We start from the raw sequence: 18,997 nt of genomic DNA on the forward strand, positions 1-18,997 counted from the left end.
GAAGTCAACAAGACATGCACCAAATGGGAACAAAAGCACCATCTGCTGCCAGGAGTTGTGTAACCAGAAGGAGTAACCCTGAGAGCTTTGTCTTCTCATCGGACCATGGGCTGGCTTGCTGAGAGGTCAGTGGCATGAAGCCAGATTGGAACTGAAATGCAGACCTCAGACTGAAATAGCACATCTGAGCTGCTCAGTAGCGACTGCAGCCTCCTTCCCTTCTTTCTTCAACTGCAGAACTCAGCACAACACTCAACACGTCATTTGTACTTGTGTTTTCTTGCTCTTCAAATAATGATCATGGGGAAGCCATATTAGAAAGGGGGCGATTCTACCCTGCAGTCCTGACAAAAAGATGTCACCTCCATCCCCAGAAGCTGTTATAAGTCCTGGGGCAAAGGTTCCCAAGTGCTGGCCATCAGATGTTGGACTACAGTTCCTATTATCCACTGCTGCAATGGCTGTGGAATAGAGTGGAATTTTGATTTTGGTCACTGACCAGACAAAAATCAACAGAACAGAGAAGTAGTAACCTCCAGCAATCATAATTCTGCCAGTACTTTCTTACAAAACACCATTTACAATATAACAAGATATAGTACAGCCGACACTCATGATTTTACCAATTGCTTCCTTACACAGCTTGCAATGCGGCAAAAGTTTGCCACCTTGGTGGAAACATGAATATCACTGTCAGACAAAGGAGAGACACATAAAAGGCCGATGGCCTACCTGGGAATCTAGACAAAATAGGTGACAAAAGTGCTAGCCGAATATCTCTAGAATAAACAGTGAAGCAACATATGATCAGTTGTCTCAACCGCTCCTGACTGACACAGGCATAACCTTTGAGCAAGAGGGATACCAAGATATTAGCAACCCTCGAAGGGAGCTGAGGGCAACGCATTCAAGTGTGCCAAGGAAAATGCCCTTTTGAATTTGGCAAGAACAAGCTCATGTAAACATTTAGCTGGTCTGTGAGGGTGAGTGGCATTACCTAAGAAAGGTAAATGTCTGACTCGGGCCATGTCTTCCTGAATCACCATGTCCCCAATCCGCTGCCTAATTATCTCCTTGGCTTTTAAGATCCCTAAGGAGACCAATGTGGGGATACTTCGCCCATAACTTCCTCCTTTCATGCAGATGCAAAGTTGTCCTTCGAGACCAGAGGGGGCGAGGCCTGCTTGACCAAGATTTCATTTCAAAGAATAAGAGATCTTTGCAACACAGACAGGTGCTTCAGTTGGTACTAACTGAGGGTTGCCATATTCTGCCTTTCCAAATCCAGGTACCTGATTCGCATATTATGTAAATTGGCTTGACAATCATTTTTGAGCAGACTAGTGACTGTACGGTTTGCTCCATAACTCCGCTTCTACAAGGGCTAGAGCTTAGCTTTTTAAAAATTTTTTTTAAAGAAAGCTGAGATCTGGGCAAATCTGGGTGGGCTAAGCAATCTGGGTGAGATGCCTCAAATCCGGGTGAAACCCAAAATCCCTGGGGACATGGCAACTCTATACTAACCCCATTTCCAGCCTTAACACTGCATTGGGCATCCCTCTTGGCACCCCAAGGAACGTATTGCTCTAATAAATTTGGGTTGTACCAACTCTAGGGGGCGGAAATCCTTATAATTGCTCCGCTGGGCTCCATATAGTAGTTGGGCTAAAATGTTCCCTTGAATTGCAGCGTGGACATAACTACTTCCCTTCCCAAAAAAGAATCTAATGAGTACCATTGCACTCTTTTGTGCCTCTTGTGTAACATGGAGTAGATGTGCTCTCCAATAACCATTACATTGGAAAACCACGGGTGGCTGCGGATGATGGAGTTTGTAGTCTGACACCTGAGGATTGGGAACCCCTGCCCTAGTAGGAAAGCTTTCATTGGCACCAGTATCCGCTTTCCTGCACCAGGTGTGTAGCAACTTCTGGGGCCAGGACTGCAGTGTTGGGGGAAAGGTTAAATGCCCCTCTTTGAGCATTGTGAACCCAACCCTGACCCACCCTCCTTCCAGTTCCTTCCAAACTAGCCTAGGATCGGGTCTGAAGATGGCCGCTGCATTGAAACGAATACTCCTCCTCTGTGCAAAACAACTCTACCTGCATTCCAGTGTCTGTACATATACAGTGTGCGTGTCTTTGTGTGAATGACAGCGCCTGTGTTGATTCTAAACGTGAAACTGGGTACCAGCCCCCTGAGATGCATGATAGGAAGTGACTTGCTATACATGTCTGTGTTCAACATAACACATGAATACACAGATTTTGATTTCCGAAGGTTGAATAGAATGCGTGAGTAATGTTATGATGTGTTGAAAAGCATGATAGCATATGCTGCAAAGGCAAATATCCAGCGTGATAGAACAACAGTTCTACAATGTTGCAATAGCTACATAAGAATAGAAATTTAGTATATCGCATATTGGAATCTGATGCCAAGACCCTTGCAGGAGAAACTCCAAGGGCATTTTCTTTGCACATTCTTGTGGCAATAAAGTACAAAGGCAGTTCTAGAGTTGGCCATTGTGTTTCTAAGCTGACTTGTAACTCGAAGCCAGCTCAGTTTCAACAGGAAATAGGTCCAAATCAAGGTCAGCTCGAGCTTTACAAGATGCTGGCTTGCTGACCCATTTCAACCCGACAGCGAGTGTTTTTTTTAAATAAGAGAAAGCCTTGCCCTCAAAGTAAAGATAAGACATTGATTACATTGGAGTTTTTAAAAATGTATATCACACTTTCCCTCTAAGAAGCTCAGGGCAGTATACATGAGTTTGCCCACCCCCATTTTATCCTCACAACAACCCTGCAAGGTAGATCAGACTGAAAGATTTTGATTGGCTCAAGGTCACCCAGTGAGGTACATGGCTGGGCAGAGATTAGCAACTGGGTCTTGTCAGTCCTAGTCCAATGCTATAACCACAATACCATACTGGCTGTCTGCTGGGTTGGGTTTGAGGTAGCACAAGCAGAACTGCATGCATGTAGTGTGGGTTTCCTGCCCCGTTTCCCCCCACTGTAGCCTTCTGAACTGTTGAGGAACACTCCAGAAAGTAAGGTTACTTACCTGTAAAAGTAGTTCTTGTAGTGGTCCATTGTCCATTCACACTGGATGTCTGCACATGCACAGATGACATCTTGGAAACTTCCAGAGCTTACATATGATTTTTGGAGGTAACCCCACCCCACTTTAGTCGTACTTGAAGCACTTACCCACCCAACTCCCTCAGTCCCTGACTGCCACAATAGTATCTGGTTAGCGGTGAGCGCTGCAAAGAGGAGGAGGAAGGGTCATGTGAATGGACAATGAACCACTACAAGAACTACTGTTACAGGTAAGTAACTTTCTTTGTAGTGGTCCAATGGTCATTCACACCGAGGAGATTGGCAAGCTACTCATCTAGATGGCAGGTGAAAGGGGCATCTTTGGTCGGACTGTGTTCAGGATCGTTGCTCCAAATTGAGAGTGACTCTGAGACCTGGTATCTCCAGCGTAGTGGCAAAAGGAGGATAGTGGTCCTCTCCATGTTGCTGCTCTGCATAAGGCATCCAGCGGGACCTCCTGGAGGAAGGCTGTTGAAGCCGCCATGGCCATTGTTGAATGAACTCTCGGGGTTTGAGGTGGGGTCTTCTTCCAAAGTGTACACGCCAGTTTGATCGTGCATACGTGATCTGGGTGGAGTGGCATTGACATTGACTTGTTTCCCTTTGTTAGGTCGCACAAAGCACATGAAAAGGGCTGTAGTCTGACTGAAGGAGCATGTCTGGTGGAGATTAAGGGATTGTGTGTGCTTCACATCCAGGCCATACCAGCCTGTTCTGCTTCAGAAGATGGCATGCAGAATGATGTCCTACGAGACATGTATTGGGAGACCACTTTTGGTGAGTATGTGACATATAAATGGAGGAGTACCTTGTCCTGTTGGATGGCCAGGTATGGAAGGTCTGCTCGAAGAGCACTAAGTTCTGCTACTTGATGGGCTGATGTGATCACTAGTAGAAATGCTGTTTTGAAGGTAAGGTATTTGAGAGGGCACATGGCCATGGGCTCAAATGGCTTACACATCTGTAAAATGAGGACTTGTTTCAATTCCCAAAGAGGGGCTAGTCTAGGAGTTGGGGGGAATAAGCGGATCTATCCTTTGAAGAAACATTTAACTGGTTACACCAGATGTGGACGTGTGTGGTGTAGGCTGCAATGGCGGCAAGACGAACATTCAGTCAAGCAGTAGACAAGCTCCACTTCTTTAAATGTAACAGGTAAGAAAGTATGAACTCAACTAAAACTGCTCTGGGGCTAATCTTCTTTGAGTTGGTGAAAACCGCTTTACTTTGTAGAAATGTCTTCTGGATGGTTTATGGGATGCTTTGATGACATCTAGGACTTATCTCGGTCCTGTATTCCTTCGGAGGAATCCGCCAAGCCATGAGATGGAGGTTTTCCACATCTGGGTGGAGCACTGATCCTCATTCTCTGGTAAGTAAGCTGTAGTGATCAGGCAGGGGCACGTACTGTGCATTTGACAGCGTTTGGAGAACCATGCCTGGCATGGCCACCATCAGAATGCAGTCCAAGTTCTCTGTTTGAATCTTCTGAAGTACTCTGGGTAGCAGAGGCAATGGCAGGAACATGTACAGGAATTCCATGTTCCAAGGAATTCCATGTTCCAAGGAATCCCCCCAAGGCATCCCCTAGAGATTCTGGTTTGTGGCTCGCTCTGCTGCAAAACTTCATGGACTGATTGTTCTCTAGTGTGACAAAGGTGTCTATGCGTGGTTGGTCCTCCGATGGAACAGTCATTTCACTCTAGTGTGGTTTAATGCCCATTCATGTGAATTTGGCTGTTCTAGGCAGCTTAGCGAATCCACCCAGATATTCTGTTTCCCCACTATATGAGTTGCCGAGGGCCAGATTCGATGGTGAAGGGACCATTCCTACATGTTGCTGGCTTGGGATAGGGGTCAGGAACAGGTGCCCCCTTGGTGGTTTAGATAGGCTTTGGCTGTCACATTATCCGTCATGATGAGTACTGACTTCCTGGAGAGGAGTGGTAAGAATGCTCGTATGGCTTTCCAAATGGCTAAGAGCTCCAGACGATTGATGTGATAAAGTTAGAGGCTGGACCAACACCTTGCTATGCTTCAACTGTTGCAATGCACGCCCCGACTGGAGTTGGGTGCTTCTGTTGTCAGTGTCAGGTATAGTGGAGTGTAAGCAATGGGGCAACCCTCCAGCAGGTTGAATTGTTTTATCCACCAGCAGACTGAGCGTTGCGTCATGGTCGGTATGTGAAACTTGTCTCGGGGTGGTTCTTCTATGGATGGGACACGGAGAGGAAACATTCCTGCAGTGGATGCGCCCAGAGTCGTGCCAACAGTAGGATGGCCATAGTGGAAGCCATGAACCCTAACAGCCTCTGAATGGCATGTGCTTATTGTGGGTTATTGAAGAGAGAATCTGGCGTGCCATTGCCCTGATGTAATCCTGCATTGGGATCTGTAATCCTGCATCTGTAATCCTGCATTGTGGCCATGTTGCTAGCATGGTTGGAGAGTCAAGGAGAGCTCCAATAAATTATGTGGATGTTTGGAAGTAAGTTTTGATTTCTCCCAGTTGACACATAACCCCAGTTTGTCTAATAAGTGTAGGGTTATCTGGATGTGTCGACACAGCTCTTGTTCTGTTTGTGCCCAAAGGAGCCAATTGCCCAGATATGGGGAGAGACAAATTGACTGTTGATGTAGATGGGCAATCCTCATAGAGATACACTTGGTGAATACATGTGGGGCCATTGAGAGGCTGAATGGTAAAACTTTATATTGGTAGATCCTGTTCCCTATGCAGAACCACAGGTACTTCCTGTGGTTTGGATGAATATAAATATGGAAGTGCACATCTATAAGATCTATTGATGCGAACCAATATGGAACAATTGTAGGATGTGAGTGAGCGTAGTCATACAGAAATGATGGTACCAGACCAAGTGGATAAAGTTGTGTAAGTCCAGGATGGGTCTCAGTCTTCCATCCTGTTTGGGAATCGCATAGTATTGTGAATAAAACCTGGAGTTGATGCTGTGGTATATGGCACGGATGGCACCTTTTCTTAATAGGTTGCACACTTCTTGCTGTAGAATCAATGGGGTGGGTGGGCATACCTTGGATCTCTGGAAAGAGTGGAAGGCTGTCGAATTATATAGCGTAACCCATATACACTATGGTTTGAACCAACTGATCTGTAGTTATGGCTTGCCATGCTTCTGCTTAGAGAAAGAGTATGGAGCCCGGCCGTGTCATGTCAGGCTCGCTTGGGGTAGGTAGGCTTGGCCTTTTGTGTGGATCTTTGAGTCTATGAAGAAGACTTCCGAAAGGAGCTATGATGTTGATGTCTGCTCCTTCTCTGGTCTTCTTGATGGAAGGGTTGCTATGGAGACTCCTGATGATATTGTGAAGGCCAAGGGCATTGCTTGGATTATCTCTGTTGGTAAGATTGTAGACCCATATACTTAGCCATTATTTTCATTTTGTGACCCTCTCCAGGCTATCGTCTGTTTCTTTCCCAAAGAGGTTCTCCCCATCAAAGGGGAGGTCTTAGCTTAGCTTCAGTTTTGAGCGAAGTAGATTTCAAGCAGGCATGTCAATGCAAGGCTAGTATTGCTGCTGCCATGGCCCTCAAACCACAGTCTGTTTCATGGTGGGCAGAATGCAGTTGTTGCTTAGTAATCTGAAGGCCTTCTGAGAGAAATGTCGTAGCCACTTCTTCTTGTTCAGTTTGCAGTTGATTGATGAGCGGTTCAAGCTTTTCTAATAGGAAATGGGTGTGCTGTGCCTTGCATCCCTGGTAGTTGGAGATCTGTAGCTGGAGGCTGGCCACTGCACAGATCCTTTCCCCAAAGGAGTCCAGCTTTCTCCCATTCAGGTCTGCTGGCCTGGACAGCAGCTTCTGCTTAGTGCCCTGCTGTGAGACTCTACCACAACAGAATTTGGTTTAGGATGTTTAAACAAGTAAGGTGCATTGTTATGATGGACCCTGTATAAATGTTCTAATCTCTTGGAAGTGCGGTGGCTAGAAGCAGGTTTTCCCCATGCACCTTTTACCGCTTCTGTGACTGTGGGTAAGGCAGATGCATGGACACTGGAGCCATGGCCACTCATCGAATAAGGCCCAATAAAGGGTCTGTGGATTCCTGTTTGGCTTGCTGGGTTTCAAGACCCAAAGAAGAAGCCATTCTTTGGATTTGCTCTGAGAATGGTTGGTAGTCGTCATAAGGAGGAGTCATTTGCTCATCTCCCATCACTCCATCTGAGTGGGGAGATTCTGGAGGGAGTTCTAACTCCTTCTGCACCAAGGGGGTTTTGCCGTCTGCGTCAGATTCCACATAGCAATAGCAATAGCAATAGCACTTACATTTATATACCGCTTTATAGCCGGAGCTCTCTAAGCGGTTTACAATGATTTAGCATATTGCCCCCAACATTCTGGGTACTCATTTTACCGACCTCGGAAGGATGGAAGGCTGAGTCAACCTTGAGCCCCTGGTCAGGATCAAACTTGTAACCTTCTGGTTACAGGGCGGCAGTTTTACCACTGCGCCACCAGGGGCTCTTGCGTGTCTCTAAAAGCTCTCTAAGGCCAGAGTGGGCGGGCTTGTCTTTGTAAGACGTAGTTCAGGCACAGAGCCCTTTCCCAGAGGAGAGTGTGGAGCCTAGAAGCTCAGTATCTGTGTATCTGTCTAGTAAAGGCCAAGCAAAATCTGCACAGATCCCCTCTATGTGCCTCTCCCAAGTAAGCGAGGCACTCCACGTGGCCACCTGGAGAATGGAGTTTCCAATATTAGGTTTTATTCTGATCAGAATACGCCAGTTATGTGTTTTTGCAGGGCGTTGGCTCAGATGAACGTGACTCAGTCTGAACTGCCATATGGCTGGAGGTAGAGCAAGCTGTAAAAAGGTTCATCTAAGTGGGCCCTCGGCAGCTGCCAGACAATGCCAAGCCCCAAAGATGGACCTGGGAGTTAACAATTGTTGGTCTATGCTCAGATTGACATGATTAGATTTCACAAAGGGAGGCAATGAGAAACTTCTACAAGAAAAAGTGCCTTTATTAATGGAAACGAATATGTGAGCAGAATGCCTGAAAATTTGGGGGCATTTATAGACATGTCTGTTTGTTTCCCCCGAAATGACTTACAAAACGTATTTACTAAAATTGTACTAAAAATAATACATTTACTAAATTTCATAAGAGACTAAGTGAGCCTTTCTGGTCTGCGTCAACTTCCAAAAGGCTCTGTAGAGACAAAGCAAGAGTGAGGGCGGGGGCTCTTCCGACATTATGCTGTGCGAGTGTCTGTACACTCATACATGTTTTTGTGTGAATGACTTGTACCTGCGTTCATTTGAAAAGTGAACCTGGATATAGCCCCCCTCAAATGCTGGGTACAGAAAGTGTGCTGCTGTACCTGTGTTCAACATAAAATGTGAATACTTGTACCTGTGTAGAGATCTGGAGCTGTGTGCACTGCACAGTTGTTGGAACAGATGTCGTCTGAATAGGGCTAGAGAGAGCATGCATTCCAGCGCCAGTCCGTTGCACATCTTTACTCAGAAGTGTCCTACTGAGTTTTATGGGTTTTACTCTCAAGGAAATGTGCATAGGACTGCAGCCTTCCTTTTGGTAACACACATAGGAACATAGGAAGCTGCCATATACTGAGTCAGACCTTTGGGCCATCTAGCTCAGTATTGTCTACACAGACTGGCAGCAGCTTCTCCAAGGTTGCAGGCAGGAATCTCTCTCAGCCCTATCCTGGAGAGGCCAGGGAGGGAACTTGGAACGTTCACGAACATGTTCCCCTTCTGTTGACAGGGCAAGTTTAAGAGTTAAACCAGCTGCACAGCCATAAATTGCCACTGAAGAGGAGCCAGTATTTGCTCTTGATAAGAAACTAGGGGAAATTTGGAGAGGAAGTTGAGTGGCTTCAGAGCTTGACAGCAGCTTCCTTGTGCTGGGATGTGCTGCAAAGACTACAAAGGCATCGTGATTCACCCTGAAGGTTGGTTTCTCCATCAACATAATCACTTACACCATGCCATCAATGTACCTAGCATCTTTAGAGTCACAGTAGGCAACACAGACAGGTCCCTGCCCCTAGGATTCTACATTCTAGGAGGAGACCTTTGACTGCAGGGGTGGGCCAGAGTATTGCGATGTCTGAGGTGAGTGGGAAAACGCTGCCTTTCCCTATGCCCTTGGTGAGGGCCAGGCTCCTTTCAAAACCAGCCCTTGCAAGCTTTGAAAGGGCATGGGGAGCAGGGAGGAGGGAAGGTTGCCTGCAGCCTCCTCATCTCTCCTTGGGCTTTTTGTAAGCTTTGCAGGAGTCCATTTGGTCCCAATGAGCTGCTCTGACGGCAGCAGTTGGGGGCATCTTGCCACCCTGCTGGTGTCCCAGTAATCTGCCGCCCGAGGTAACTGCTTCATCTTGCCTCATAAAAGAGCCGCCCTGTTTAGCTGGCTGAAAGTGATAGAGACCAGAGAAGGAAATGAGAACTATCTCATCACCAAGAGAGGAATCCTAGAGGAAATGGAGAAAGTGGCACTCCTTCACCAGCATGGAGAGGCAAGAACGAGTTGCTAGCGAGAGAGAAAACACAGACTGTGAGTATTCAGAAGCATCTGAACATGGGAGAGAATCCAGGCATCATGGCTTCGATTTGTTACCACCACTCCTAAGTATACCTGAAGATTTAGTCAACAATAAGGAACCCGCTTGGATTGATTTAGTCTTAAACTGAACCTACAACCATCTTGGTGTTAATGAAGCTAGGAGAGTGTTTAAAAATGTTGTAGGAAAGAGCCCTTGTTGCATGGAGGCCTCCTGCACCAAAGGAAGCCAAAGTCCTCAGATCTCTGTCCGGAAGTGGAGGGTTGTTCCTTCCATTTGCTTCTTGTAATTGGCGTCAAACCGTTCATTTTGAGCCACTGTGAATTGGTTCTTCCAGTCACCGGTGATTCCTGGGTTGGGGAAAGAAGAGTAGTCAAGCCACTGACAACTCAAAGGGGCTAAGCCAGAGCAAGGGGCAGGTAACCCAAATAAATGGTGGCTGGGGGTGATGGGAGCTGCCATTCAAGAATGTCTGGAGAGCCGAGGTTGCCTCCCCCTGAGCTACAGGGTTATAAAAGGAGCACTGAAAATCCTGTCAGATTTGATAGCTCTGGGAGGAAAAAAGAGTTCGAACCTTTCCCCCAACCCCACACCCCTACTTCTCTCCTCAGCTGAGGCCACTGACTTTTCCCAACACTGGCCCTCCCCTGGGCTGCTCCGAATGACCACAACTTCCAGGACCTGAAGAGGAGGTGAGGAAGGCTTCCCGTATTCCCAGCCAGGAAGCCACATTCAGGGTAGGGGGAAAGGAAGAGGTGGCGGTCTGGTCCTCAGCCCGGCCATTGTGTGGCTATTCCCAGCCTCAGCATCCCCTCCCCCCATCCACCTAAGAATACGGATGCACCCTACAGGTCGTAAGCAGTACCAAAAGATAATCGTCTCATTCACATGACCAAAAACTGAGTAGGATGCTTCTCCTACCCAGTTTTGGGAGCTGTGCACACTCCCGTTTTCTACCCGTGTGTGAGGGAAACAAAGTAGGAGGTGCAGGAAGTGATTGTCTGTTCGCCTCCCACCCAACTCCCAGGCTCAGACCCCTAATCTTCCAAGTCTAATCCACAAAATATCTGGCAATTCAGACATTATGTTGTACAAGTGTGCAAATGTCTGTACACTTGTACATGCTTTTGTGTGAAGGGCTATACCTGCATCCGTTGTCAAGGCGAACCTGGATACAGGACCCTCAGATGCAGAGTGCAGATAGGAAGTATATTGCTGTGCCTGCATTCTCCATGACATGTGAATAACTGTACCTGGGTACAGAGCTGGACCAGCATACACTGTACACTCATTGCACAAGGGTTGGACATAGTGAGTGAGAATAGGGCTTCAGAGAGGAAGAGGAGGCCTCTGGGTACCATATTGCTGGGGGCAGACGGAAGGGGGGAGGTCATCATCATCATCATCATCATCATCATCATCATGCCCCTCTTGTTTGCTTCTGGAGTTATCTTACTGGCTACTCTTGGGAGATAAGAGGATGAACCAGCCAGAGCTCTGGCCTGATCCAACAAGGCAATTCTTTGGATACTTCCCCAGTCCCTGCAATGTTAATAATCTCTCCAGATGCCACCCTTATTCTGAGCACTAGAGACACACAGACTTCTGCTGCCTGGCCAGCTCACCCTTCCTCATGAACGGGGAGATCTTGTGGTCCATAATCGAGGTGGGGATGCTTGTGTAATTGGTCATGCTGTTCTGACGCATCTCTTTGAAAGAAGTGAGGTGTGCAATCTTCTCCACCAGGCGAGCATCAGCGGGCTTCTGCAGGAATTCCATTACTTTCCGGATCTCCCGCTGTGGATCCTAGAGGAGAAGCAATGTTTGGGGACTTTTCTCATGGGCAGGAGAGAGGGATATGTTGTCGCCAAATAAATAAAGGGATGGACTATTCCTCCTCTAGTCCTGCTGCTGATCTGGGGGGCTATCACACTTCCAGATAGGAATATAGGAGGCTGCCTTATACTGAGTCAGACCATTGGTCCATCTTGCTCAGTATTGTCTACACTGGCAGTGTCCTCTCCATGGTTACAGGCAGGAGTCTCTCTCATCCCTATTTTGGAGATGCTGCCAGGGAGGGAACTTGGAACCTTCTGCATGTAAGCAACCAGGTGCTCTTCCCAGAGCAACCCCATTCCCTAAGGGGAACGTCTTCCTGTGCTTGCATGTCTCCCCTCCAAATGCAAACCAGGATGGACCCTGCTTAGCAAAGGGGACAATTCATGCTTGCTACCCCACGACCAGCTCTCCTAAAGGGAGCATCATGATCATGAAGTTAGGATCCCCACCACCACCACTACCACCACAACTGGGAAACAAAGTGGAAGTTTCAGGGGATGAGCAGAGTGGGGAGTCCCTATGGCCCAGGCTCCAGGTGGCTCCACTTCACTGAACCCCCCAGCCCCACAACCAACATCAAGTGACCAGGGATGCAAGATGCAGCACCCCCACAACCCGAGGGTACAGCCCTGTCCTCATCCTCCGATTCCAAAGAATCCTTCAAGGACCTGATGTCGAGCACACACACACACACCCTGAACTTTTAGTCAGTGTCTACAAAATCAGGCAAGCCCCCTTAAGCTACAGAGGTCTTCTCTCTTCCTGGGAAAGAATGGTTTAGTGGAGCTAAACCACTCTAACTAGTCAGCAACCTACAAAAGCTTGCATTTCAACCTCAGCTCTTTGCTGCAGCAACAGCTTCCCTGCTTTGAGGCAGTTATCCAGCTCATCCTTTCCTTCTCATTGCACCCAAGATTCTGACACCTGACCTGCCAAGATTCTGACACCTGACCCTATGAGGCCCAGGTCCTGCCTGGAACGCTTGCTTCCACCCAGATACCTGCCTCTGCTGAACTCACTTGGGATAGCATAGCTAGTGATTGATGCTCCAGTATTGGCCATCCCTATTTCCTTATGAGACTCTGCATGAGTACATATGTGCACATGTCTGTGAAACATGATCACTAAAGGAAACTTCCATATTCAGAGGGTTAGGGCTATTAAAAAATGGGGACGAACCATGTGGGGTGGCCATCACCATCACCCCGATTTGTGAGCTTCCAGAACTAATCGCAAGCTGACTGCTACTGGCAATTAAAAGGGGGAACTATGGACCTTTGGCCTGATGCAAAGTAAAAGGGGTGGTCAAAGTCTGGGGCGAGAGGAGTAGAAGCAATCTTGGAAAGTGGACTGTAGATACTTATTAGGGCTGGTTTCTATTTCCTTTCCTCTTTTGGAAGTACTGCCACTGAGACAGTTAAACTGAGAACTGGTAGAAAACTATAGCATTTGAGGAGGGGAAGGATGCTTAAGATGAGGGGGGAGAGGAGAGGTCTCTTGCCTCTTTCAGGTCTTCATAGAAGAGGTAGAGCATCCTCTGTTCTTTTCTCTTGTCCCACCAGCCTTTGACGTGGTCGTACCAGGATCCAAAAGAGACTGTGAAGAGAGATGGGCTTTAGTGAGATCCTTCTAGAAAGTAGATGCCCCAGGTCCACTGCTCTGGGGGAAGTTCTTTGCTCAAGGGTGCAGCTTATACTATGCATACTTAAAATGCTAGCTTCAGTCTCCAGGTAAAATATCTCTGGGCACTTTCCAGACTAGCTGATGCCTCCATTTGGGCAAGTTGCATTTGGGACGTAAACAGCAGGGGGAGCAGTCTTGCAGCAACTAATAACTCGAAAAAACAGCAACTTTTTCACGCCAGATATACGACGTCCTAGCTCTATATGGCAGTGATTAAATTCGCAACAAGGCATTGGAAATGTGAACGGCACTCTGCTGTCCACGACAGGGAATCATCTTATTTATTATTTATTTTTCTATGTAAACTGCTTTGTGGACTTTTGTTGAAGAGTGGTATATAAATAGTAGTGGTAGGAGTTCGCAGAGTTCCAAACTAGGTATCATGTGAGATGGCTCTCAGTACCTGGAGGTTATTCACATTTGGCTTCAGGCTTCGGAGTAAATGTTGAGCAAAGCCACTTTGAATCACCCTCACGGCATTGAGGGAAGCGGCTTCTCCCCTCAGCTCTTGGCTTTCATTTTTGCAAGTACACATGGCAGGCATCAGTGTTTTCCTTCCTAGCCAATGGTGGTGTGGAGGGAGAGAGAATTCCCTGAGCAGTGATAGATCTGCATTTGTAAAGAGATCCTTCTTATCATGCTAATGATTCTACATCAGTGGCTCTCCGATTTAGTCCAGCGTTTTCAGAAAAAGTAGCTTAAAACTAGCATTTTAAAAATCCAGAAATACCTCAAGATAAGCTAGAATTTGCATCACAAAGCCCAACCTGTGTGTGGAGTGGGTCCAAGGATCTTGTCGGCAGTTCGGGGTAAGTTTGGCTCGTGTGTGAACACACACACTCTCTCCCAAAGGAGATTCGGGGCAGAAGCCCCATGTGTAAAGCCTCCAGGTATGCAACCAAGCTCCAGATGCCATATTCTTGTGCTACTTTGTGTTCAGACCTTTCTGAAATCCTATCCTACAGGGTTCATCACCCAACACACTGTCCTTACCATCCCCAGCCATAAATTTCTCCAGGAATTCATTCCATGTTCCAGGATGTGGATGTACTTTAGCCATTTGGTAGAAATAATAATATGAGACGGCTACATCTTTGGCATTCCTGGCCACGTAGATCATCTGTTATGGGAGGAAGAATGCTTGTTTATTTAAAAGCCTTATAACCCACCCCTTCATAGAAAGCTTGGGGCTGACATAAAAAATTCAGATTGACACATGCAGGGCACTGAAAGTACTCCCATGTCTCCTGAACACCCTGCATAGCCCTCCCCTCTGGCTTCTCAGATCCCAGCAGTTTTATAAGGGCTAGAAATTTGCTTAAAAAAAACAAAACACAATGAAACCTGAGGTGTCCAGGATCCTTAACTCGCTACTTGCTTCGGCATGGAATACACGCCTGACTGCTTTCCTTTCTCGCGAGTTTCCCACCCCACCCCACCACTCCACTCTGAAATGTTGGTAGCCTCTCTCAATGGCCTCATGCTAGATTCAAGCAGCCTGCTCCCTCTTACCTTGCTCTTTGTTTCCCAGAAGGATTTGGGGAGCAATTGGACAGGAAGGTGGGTTTTAATCACACGTGGAGGGGGTACATTTCTGAGCAGCTCGATGCCTGCAGGGGAAGCAGAGGCAATGAATGGGCTGTTTCATACTGTCTCCCCATCCTTCACTAACTGTCCAAACACTGCCCTCTGGAGCAGAAGCAGGCAGGAGGTAGGCTGTGGTCTACTTTGCTGGGGATTATGGGAGTTGTAGTCCAGTGACATCGAGGGACCTAAGGTTGGGAACCCCTGCAGTAGGTCAGCAAGGATTTTGAACACCCATTGTAACAACACCTACAGCAACACCTACCCCACCCCTTATACTGCTGAAATGTTGAGTGCTTGGGGGGAAAACCAGGAGTGGATTTTCACGTGGATTTTGTGAGTTCAGTTCTGGCACTGAAAACCAGTTCCTGGGCTGAAGTTGTGGTCAGAGAGGCACCTTGTTCCCTAAATTAATATGTCCATCTTTCTGAGCCACCGTTTTGCACTCAACTCTGGATCTTGGGCGCTAAATAAGGTTGGTGCTGGAGCCTGCCCATCCCAGCCTTTTAGTACCCCCAAGGGATTCTCCCCTCTCAGGCAGCTAGCGTTCCCGCCCCATGCCCCGGAATGTGGAGCTCCCAGGGTGTCTTACCTGGGGGGACTTCAGGAGCAGCAAACTCCAAGAAGGGGATTCGCATGTAGATGGGGTTTTGCCTGCATTGCTCCGCATCACCCTCTTTACGGATCAAGTCTATGACTTCGCTGATCCAGGTGGTTCCTGATGGGACATGACAAATGTGATTGCGTGATCCAGATCAGCATTGCAGTAGAAGGAGGGAAACCCAAGACTGAAGCCAGGTTCACATAAACCTTGAATTTCATGCCCCCTAAAATAAAGTAATGTGTGCCGTCAAGTTCCTTACAACTCCTGGCACCCACAGAGCCCTGTGGTTTTCTTTGGTAGAATACAGGAGGGGTTTACAATTGCCTCCATTTTAAATTTTTAAACAAGGATATTGGCCAGAAAATAGGCTTATCCCTGCCGAGTCAGAGGGGCCCCTGGAGTGCATGCCAGCCCCAAACAAATGCCCTCTCCTCTTCCTAAATCAGTGTCACTTTCAGGCTATGATCCTAGGAAACTGCAGTCCTGGGAAGTAAGCCTCACTGGATAAAGTGTGGGAAGTATTTATAAGTAAACATGCATAGGATGGCACCGTAAGGCCGTTTCCAGCTCCTATGGTGCTGCAGGACATTCTTACCTGGGGGCCAGTAAAAAAGACCCTAGGGGAGAATCTGCCCCCCCGCACAGGCCTTATGTTGTGCAGGCCTGGTAGGGTCATATAATGAAGGATAAGGATCTCGCCATATCCCCCCATGCCCAAGCCAAATCTCCTTCGAAGAGAGCCATTGGGAAGGAAATTGCTGGACACAAATTGTGCCTGTTAAGTTTCCCCCTTTGTGGCTAATAGCAGCTTTGGGGACTGGGGCAGGGGGATTTGAATCAGGGAATCAGCCCAACCATGGGATTAATCAGCCCAGCCCCCAAGGGTCTCTGCTCACTCCACAAGATAATTGGAAGGGGCTTTACTCCATGTGCCATCGCTGAGGTAGGCTTGATTATCATGCACCTAGGACAGGGCCTTTTCTGTTGTTGGCCCCAGGCTCTGGAATGCTCTCCCAGTGGGTGTCCATTCTTTGGTATCTGTGGCTGCCTTTAAAATACAACTAAAACCATTTTTATTTGTTCAGACTTTTACCCTTTGGGGGTTGGCAATCTCTCTGTTTTTTGGCCGCTTTGTCTTTTTCCATCTTATTTATGTATTATTTATTTTTCTGTGTAAACCACTGAGAGAACTTTGGTTGAAGGGCAGTATATAAATATCCATCGTAGTAGTTTATGGGTGTTGCTTTTTATGTTTTTATGGTTTTAATTGATTTTAACATTTTAATGTAATTTTATGGAATTTTATTAACTTTTGTAAACCACCTTGGGATGAGTTTTATGGAACTGAGCAATAAATTGAACAACAAACAAACACACAAACAAACAAACAAGACTTCAGTGTCTTCATCTCCCCAAGCCAGTGATCCATCCAGAAACTGTAAAACATCTCTGTTTCTCTGCATCTTAGAGGGCCTCTAGTATACTTTCTCTGTCTGTTACAAACACAGCCTGAGGCATCACTCACCAGACTTGGGGTACGTGGAGATCAGCAAGTCATCCGGATGCGCTTGAAACCCCTCCACCTCGCCCATGACCTCAGCAAAGTATTTTACCAGGGGGATCCCTTGAATGGGAATTAAGTCAGGGCGTTCTGGCTCTCTGTCTGTCTTCATCCTGGCAAGGAAGGAGTGAGAGTGGGCAGCTGCACATTGAATCGTGGCAAAAGAATCCTCTGCCCCCTTCCCCCCAAAAAGATAAATGGCTCCCCTGTGCAACTAAAGTCCATTCGGAGTAAACATGATTGAATATGAAACCAAGGGAAGCACCAAGGGGGAAAGCGTTATGAAAGAAGATGGCAAGAAAAAAAACTTTTCCTGTGTTTGGATTGATCAGAAATCCCTCTGGGGGTTGGAATGGTAGAGTGGGGGGGGGGAGCCTGAAATGTCAGCAGTGTGGTAAAGCAAATAAAGAAGGCAGAGAAAGGATAGCAGTGGGGGGGGGTGTCTTCTCAATCTGGTTGCCCCTTCCCAGAAAACCCAGAAGTTCTGGCTCACAGCCCACTCACCCACCCACGGCTTCTAGCCCCATAGCATCACCACTTCAGAAAGAACCAGGGGAGGGGAGGAGGTCCCAATGGCATTTACCTTAACCTGGAAGTGCTGGTTAGCTCTGCAGCTGGAGCTGGTTTGGGAGCTGAAGTACAAACTGACTGCAGTACAAATTTATTGCATATGTCTGTGAAAGGGGTGGGGAAGGCTTTTCCCAGGGTTCTTTGGTCAGGAGGAGGGAGCTGGAGTGTTTGCTGAGGTGTTGGGTTGAATGGCATAGAGATTTCTGCACTGTGAAACATTCACGGTTAATATTATAATAGCCCCACTATTATAGAATTTTTGACAGGTGAGGACTTGATTTATGCAGTGAGAGGTTAGAGAGAGATTCCCAGAGTTTCAGATTTCCTTGGGAAGTACACACACACACACACACACACACACACACGATCTAGGAAGCTTGCTCTTAATCTCGCTCTGTTTGGGACTGGCTGTTCCTACACATTCATTCTGAGTGGTAATGTACTATACATGTGCTCAGGAGACACTTTTCTGCATTATTACTTGACATATTTTGTAGGCAGAAAATTGAGAACAGATTTTTCTGGGTTGAACTTATTTGGATTCAGCATCAGTTTGTTATCTCTCATCCAGCCCATTATCACCCCCAAGCAGGCATTTAGGGAAGATATGCCATTTCCTGATGAGGGTGACATGGAAGAGTTAATCTGGGTGTCATCAGCATATTGATAACACTCAGCACCAAACCTCCTGATCATCTTTCCCAGAGGTTTCATGTAGATGTTAGAGCACTGAAGACAGTCTGGAGCCTTGTGGAATTCCATACTTCTGTTCTCGCTTTGCAGAGCAACAGTCTCCAAACGACAGCATCTGGAAACTACCAGAGAGGTAGGAGCGGAACCACTGTAAAACTGTGCCACCCAATCCCAACCCCCTCAGGCGATCCAGAGAGATACCATGGTCGATGGTATCGAAAGCCACTGAGAGATCCAAGAGGATCAGCAGAATCACACTCCCTCTGTCCATATCCAATTGGAGATCATCCATCAGGCCCACCAAGGCACTCTCAACCTCATAGCCCACACGAAAGCCAGTCTGAAATGGGTCTAGATCAGGGGTGGGGAACCTTGGCTCTCCAGCTGTTTTTGAACTACAACTCCCACCATCCCCAGCTAATTGTGGCTGGGGATGATGAGAGTTGTAGTTCAACAACAGCTGGAGGGCCAAGGTTCCCCACCCCTGGTCTAGATAATCTGCATCATCCAAAACTGCCTGGAGTTAAGAGGCTACCACCCACTCAATCACCTTGTCCAACCATGGAAGGTTAGAAACAGGTCTGTAATTAGCCGACTCCGAGGGATCCAGTGCCGGTTTCTTCAAAAGTGGTTGGATAATAGCCTCCTTAAGACAAGGAGGCATCCTGCCCTCCCTCAGAGAAGCATGTATAATATTTACCAGACCCTCTCTGATAGTATAATTATCAGATGAGATCATCCAAGTTGCGCAAGGGTCAAGAGTACAGGTTGTAGGGCGCACAGTCCAATGCAATTTGTC

General features: G+C 47.2%; 1 protein-coding gene across 1 annotated transcript; it reads right to left on the reverse strand.

The window, feature by feature from the left end:
- Positions 1-8,080: 8,080 nt before the first annotated feature.
- On the reverse strand, positions 8,081-17,614 carry LOC128331821 (sulfotransferase 1A1-like). Its single transcript, XM_053265721.1, has 8 exons — positions 17,519-17,614; positions 16,900-17,048; positions 15,363-15,488; positions 14,699-14,796; positions 14,180-14,306; positions 13,005-13,099; positions 11,290-11,470; positions 8,081-10,014 (listed from the first exon to the last, which is right to left on the reverse strand). Exons 2-8 carry the CDS (start codon positions 17,045-17,047, stop codon positions 9,902-9,904), a joined length of 888 nt encoding a protein of 295 aa, XP_053121696.1. The 5' UTR covers position 17,048; positions 17,519-17,614; the 3' UTR covers positions 8,081-9,901.
- Positions 17,615-18,997: the final 1,383 nt, after the last annotated feature.

The sequence above is a fragment of the Hemicordylus capensis genome, chromosome 6 (genome assembly GCF_027244095.1).
Source record: "Hemicordylus capensis ecotype Gifberg chromosome 6, rHemCap1.1.pri, whole genome shotgun sequence".
Classification (NCBI taxonomy): Eukaryota; Metazoa; Chordata; class Lepidosauria; order Squamata; family Cordylidae; genus Hemicordylus; species Hemicordylus capensis.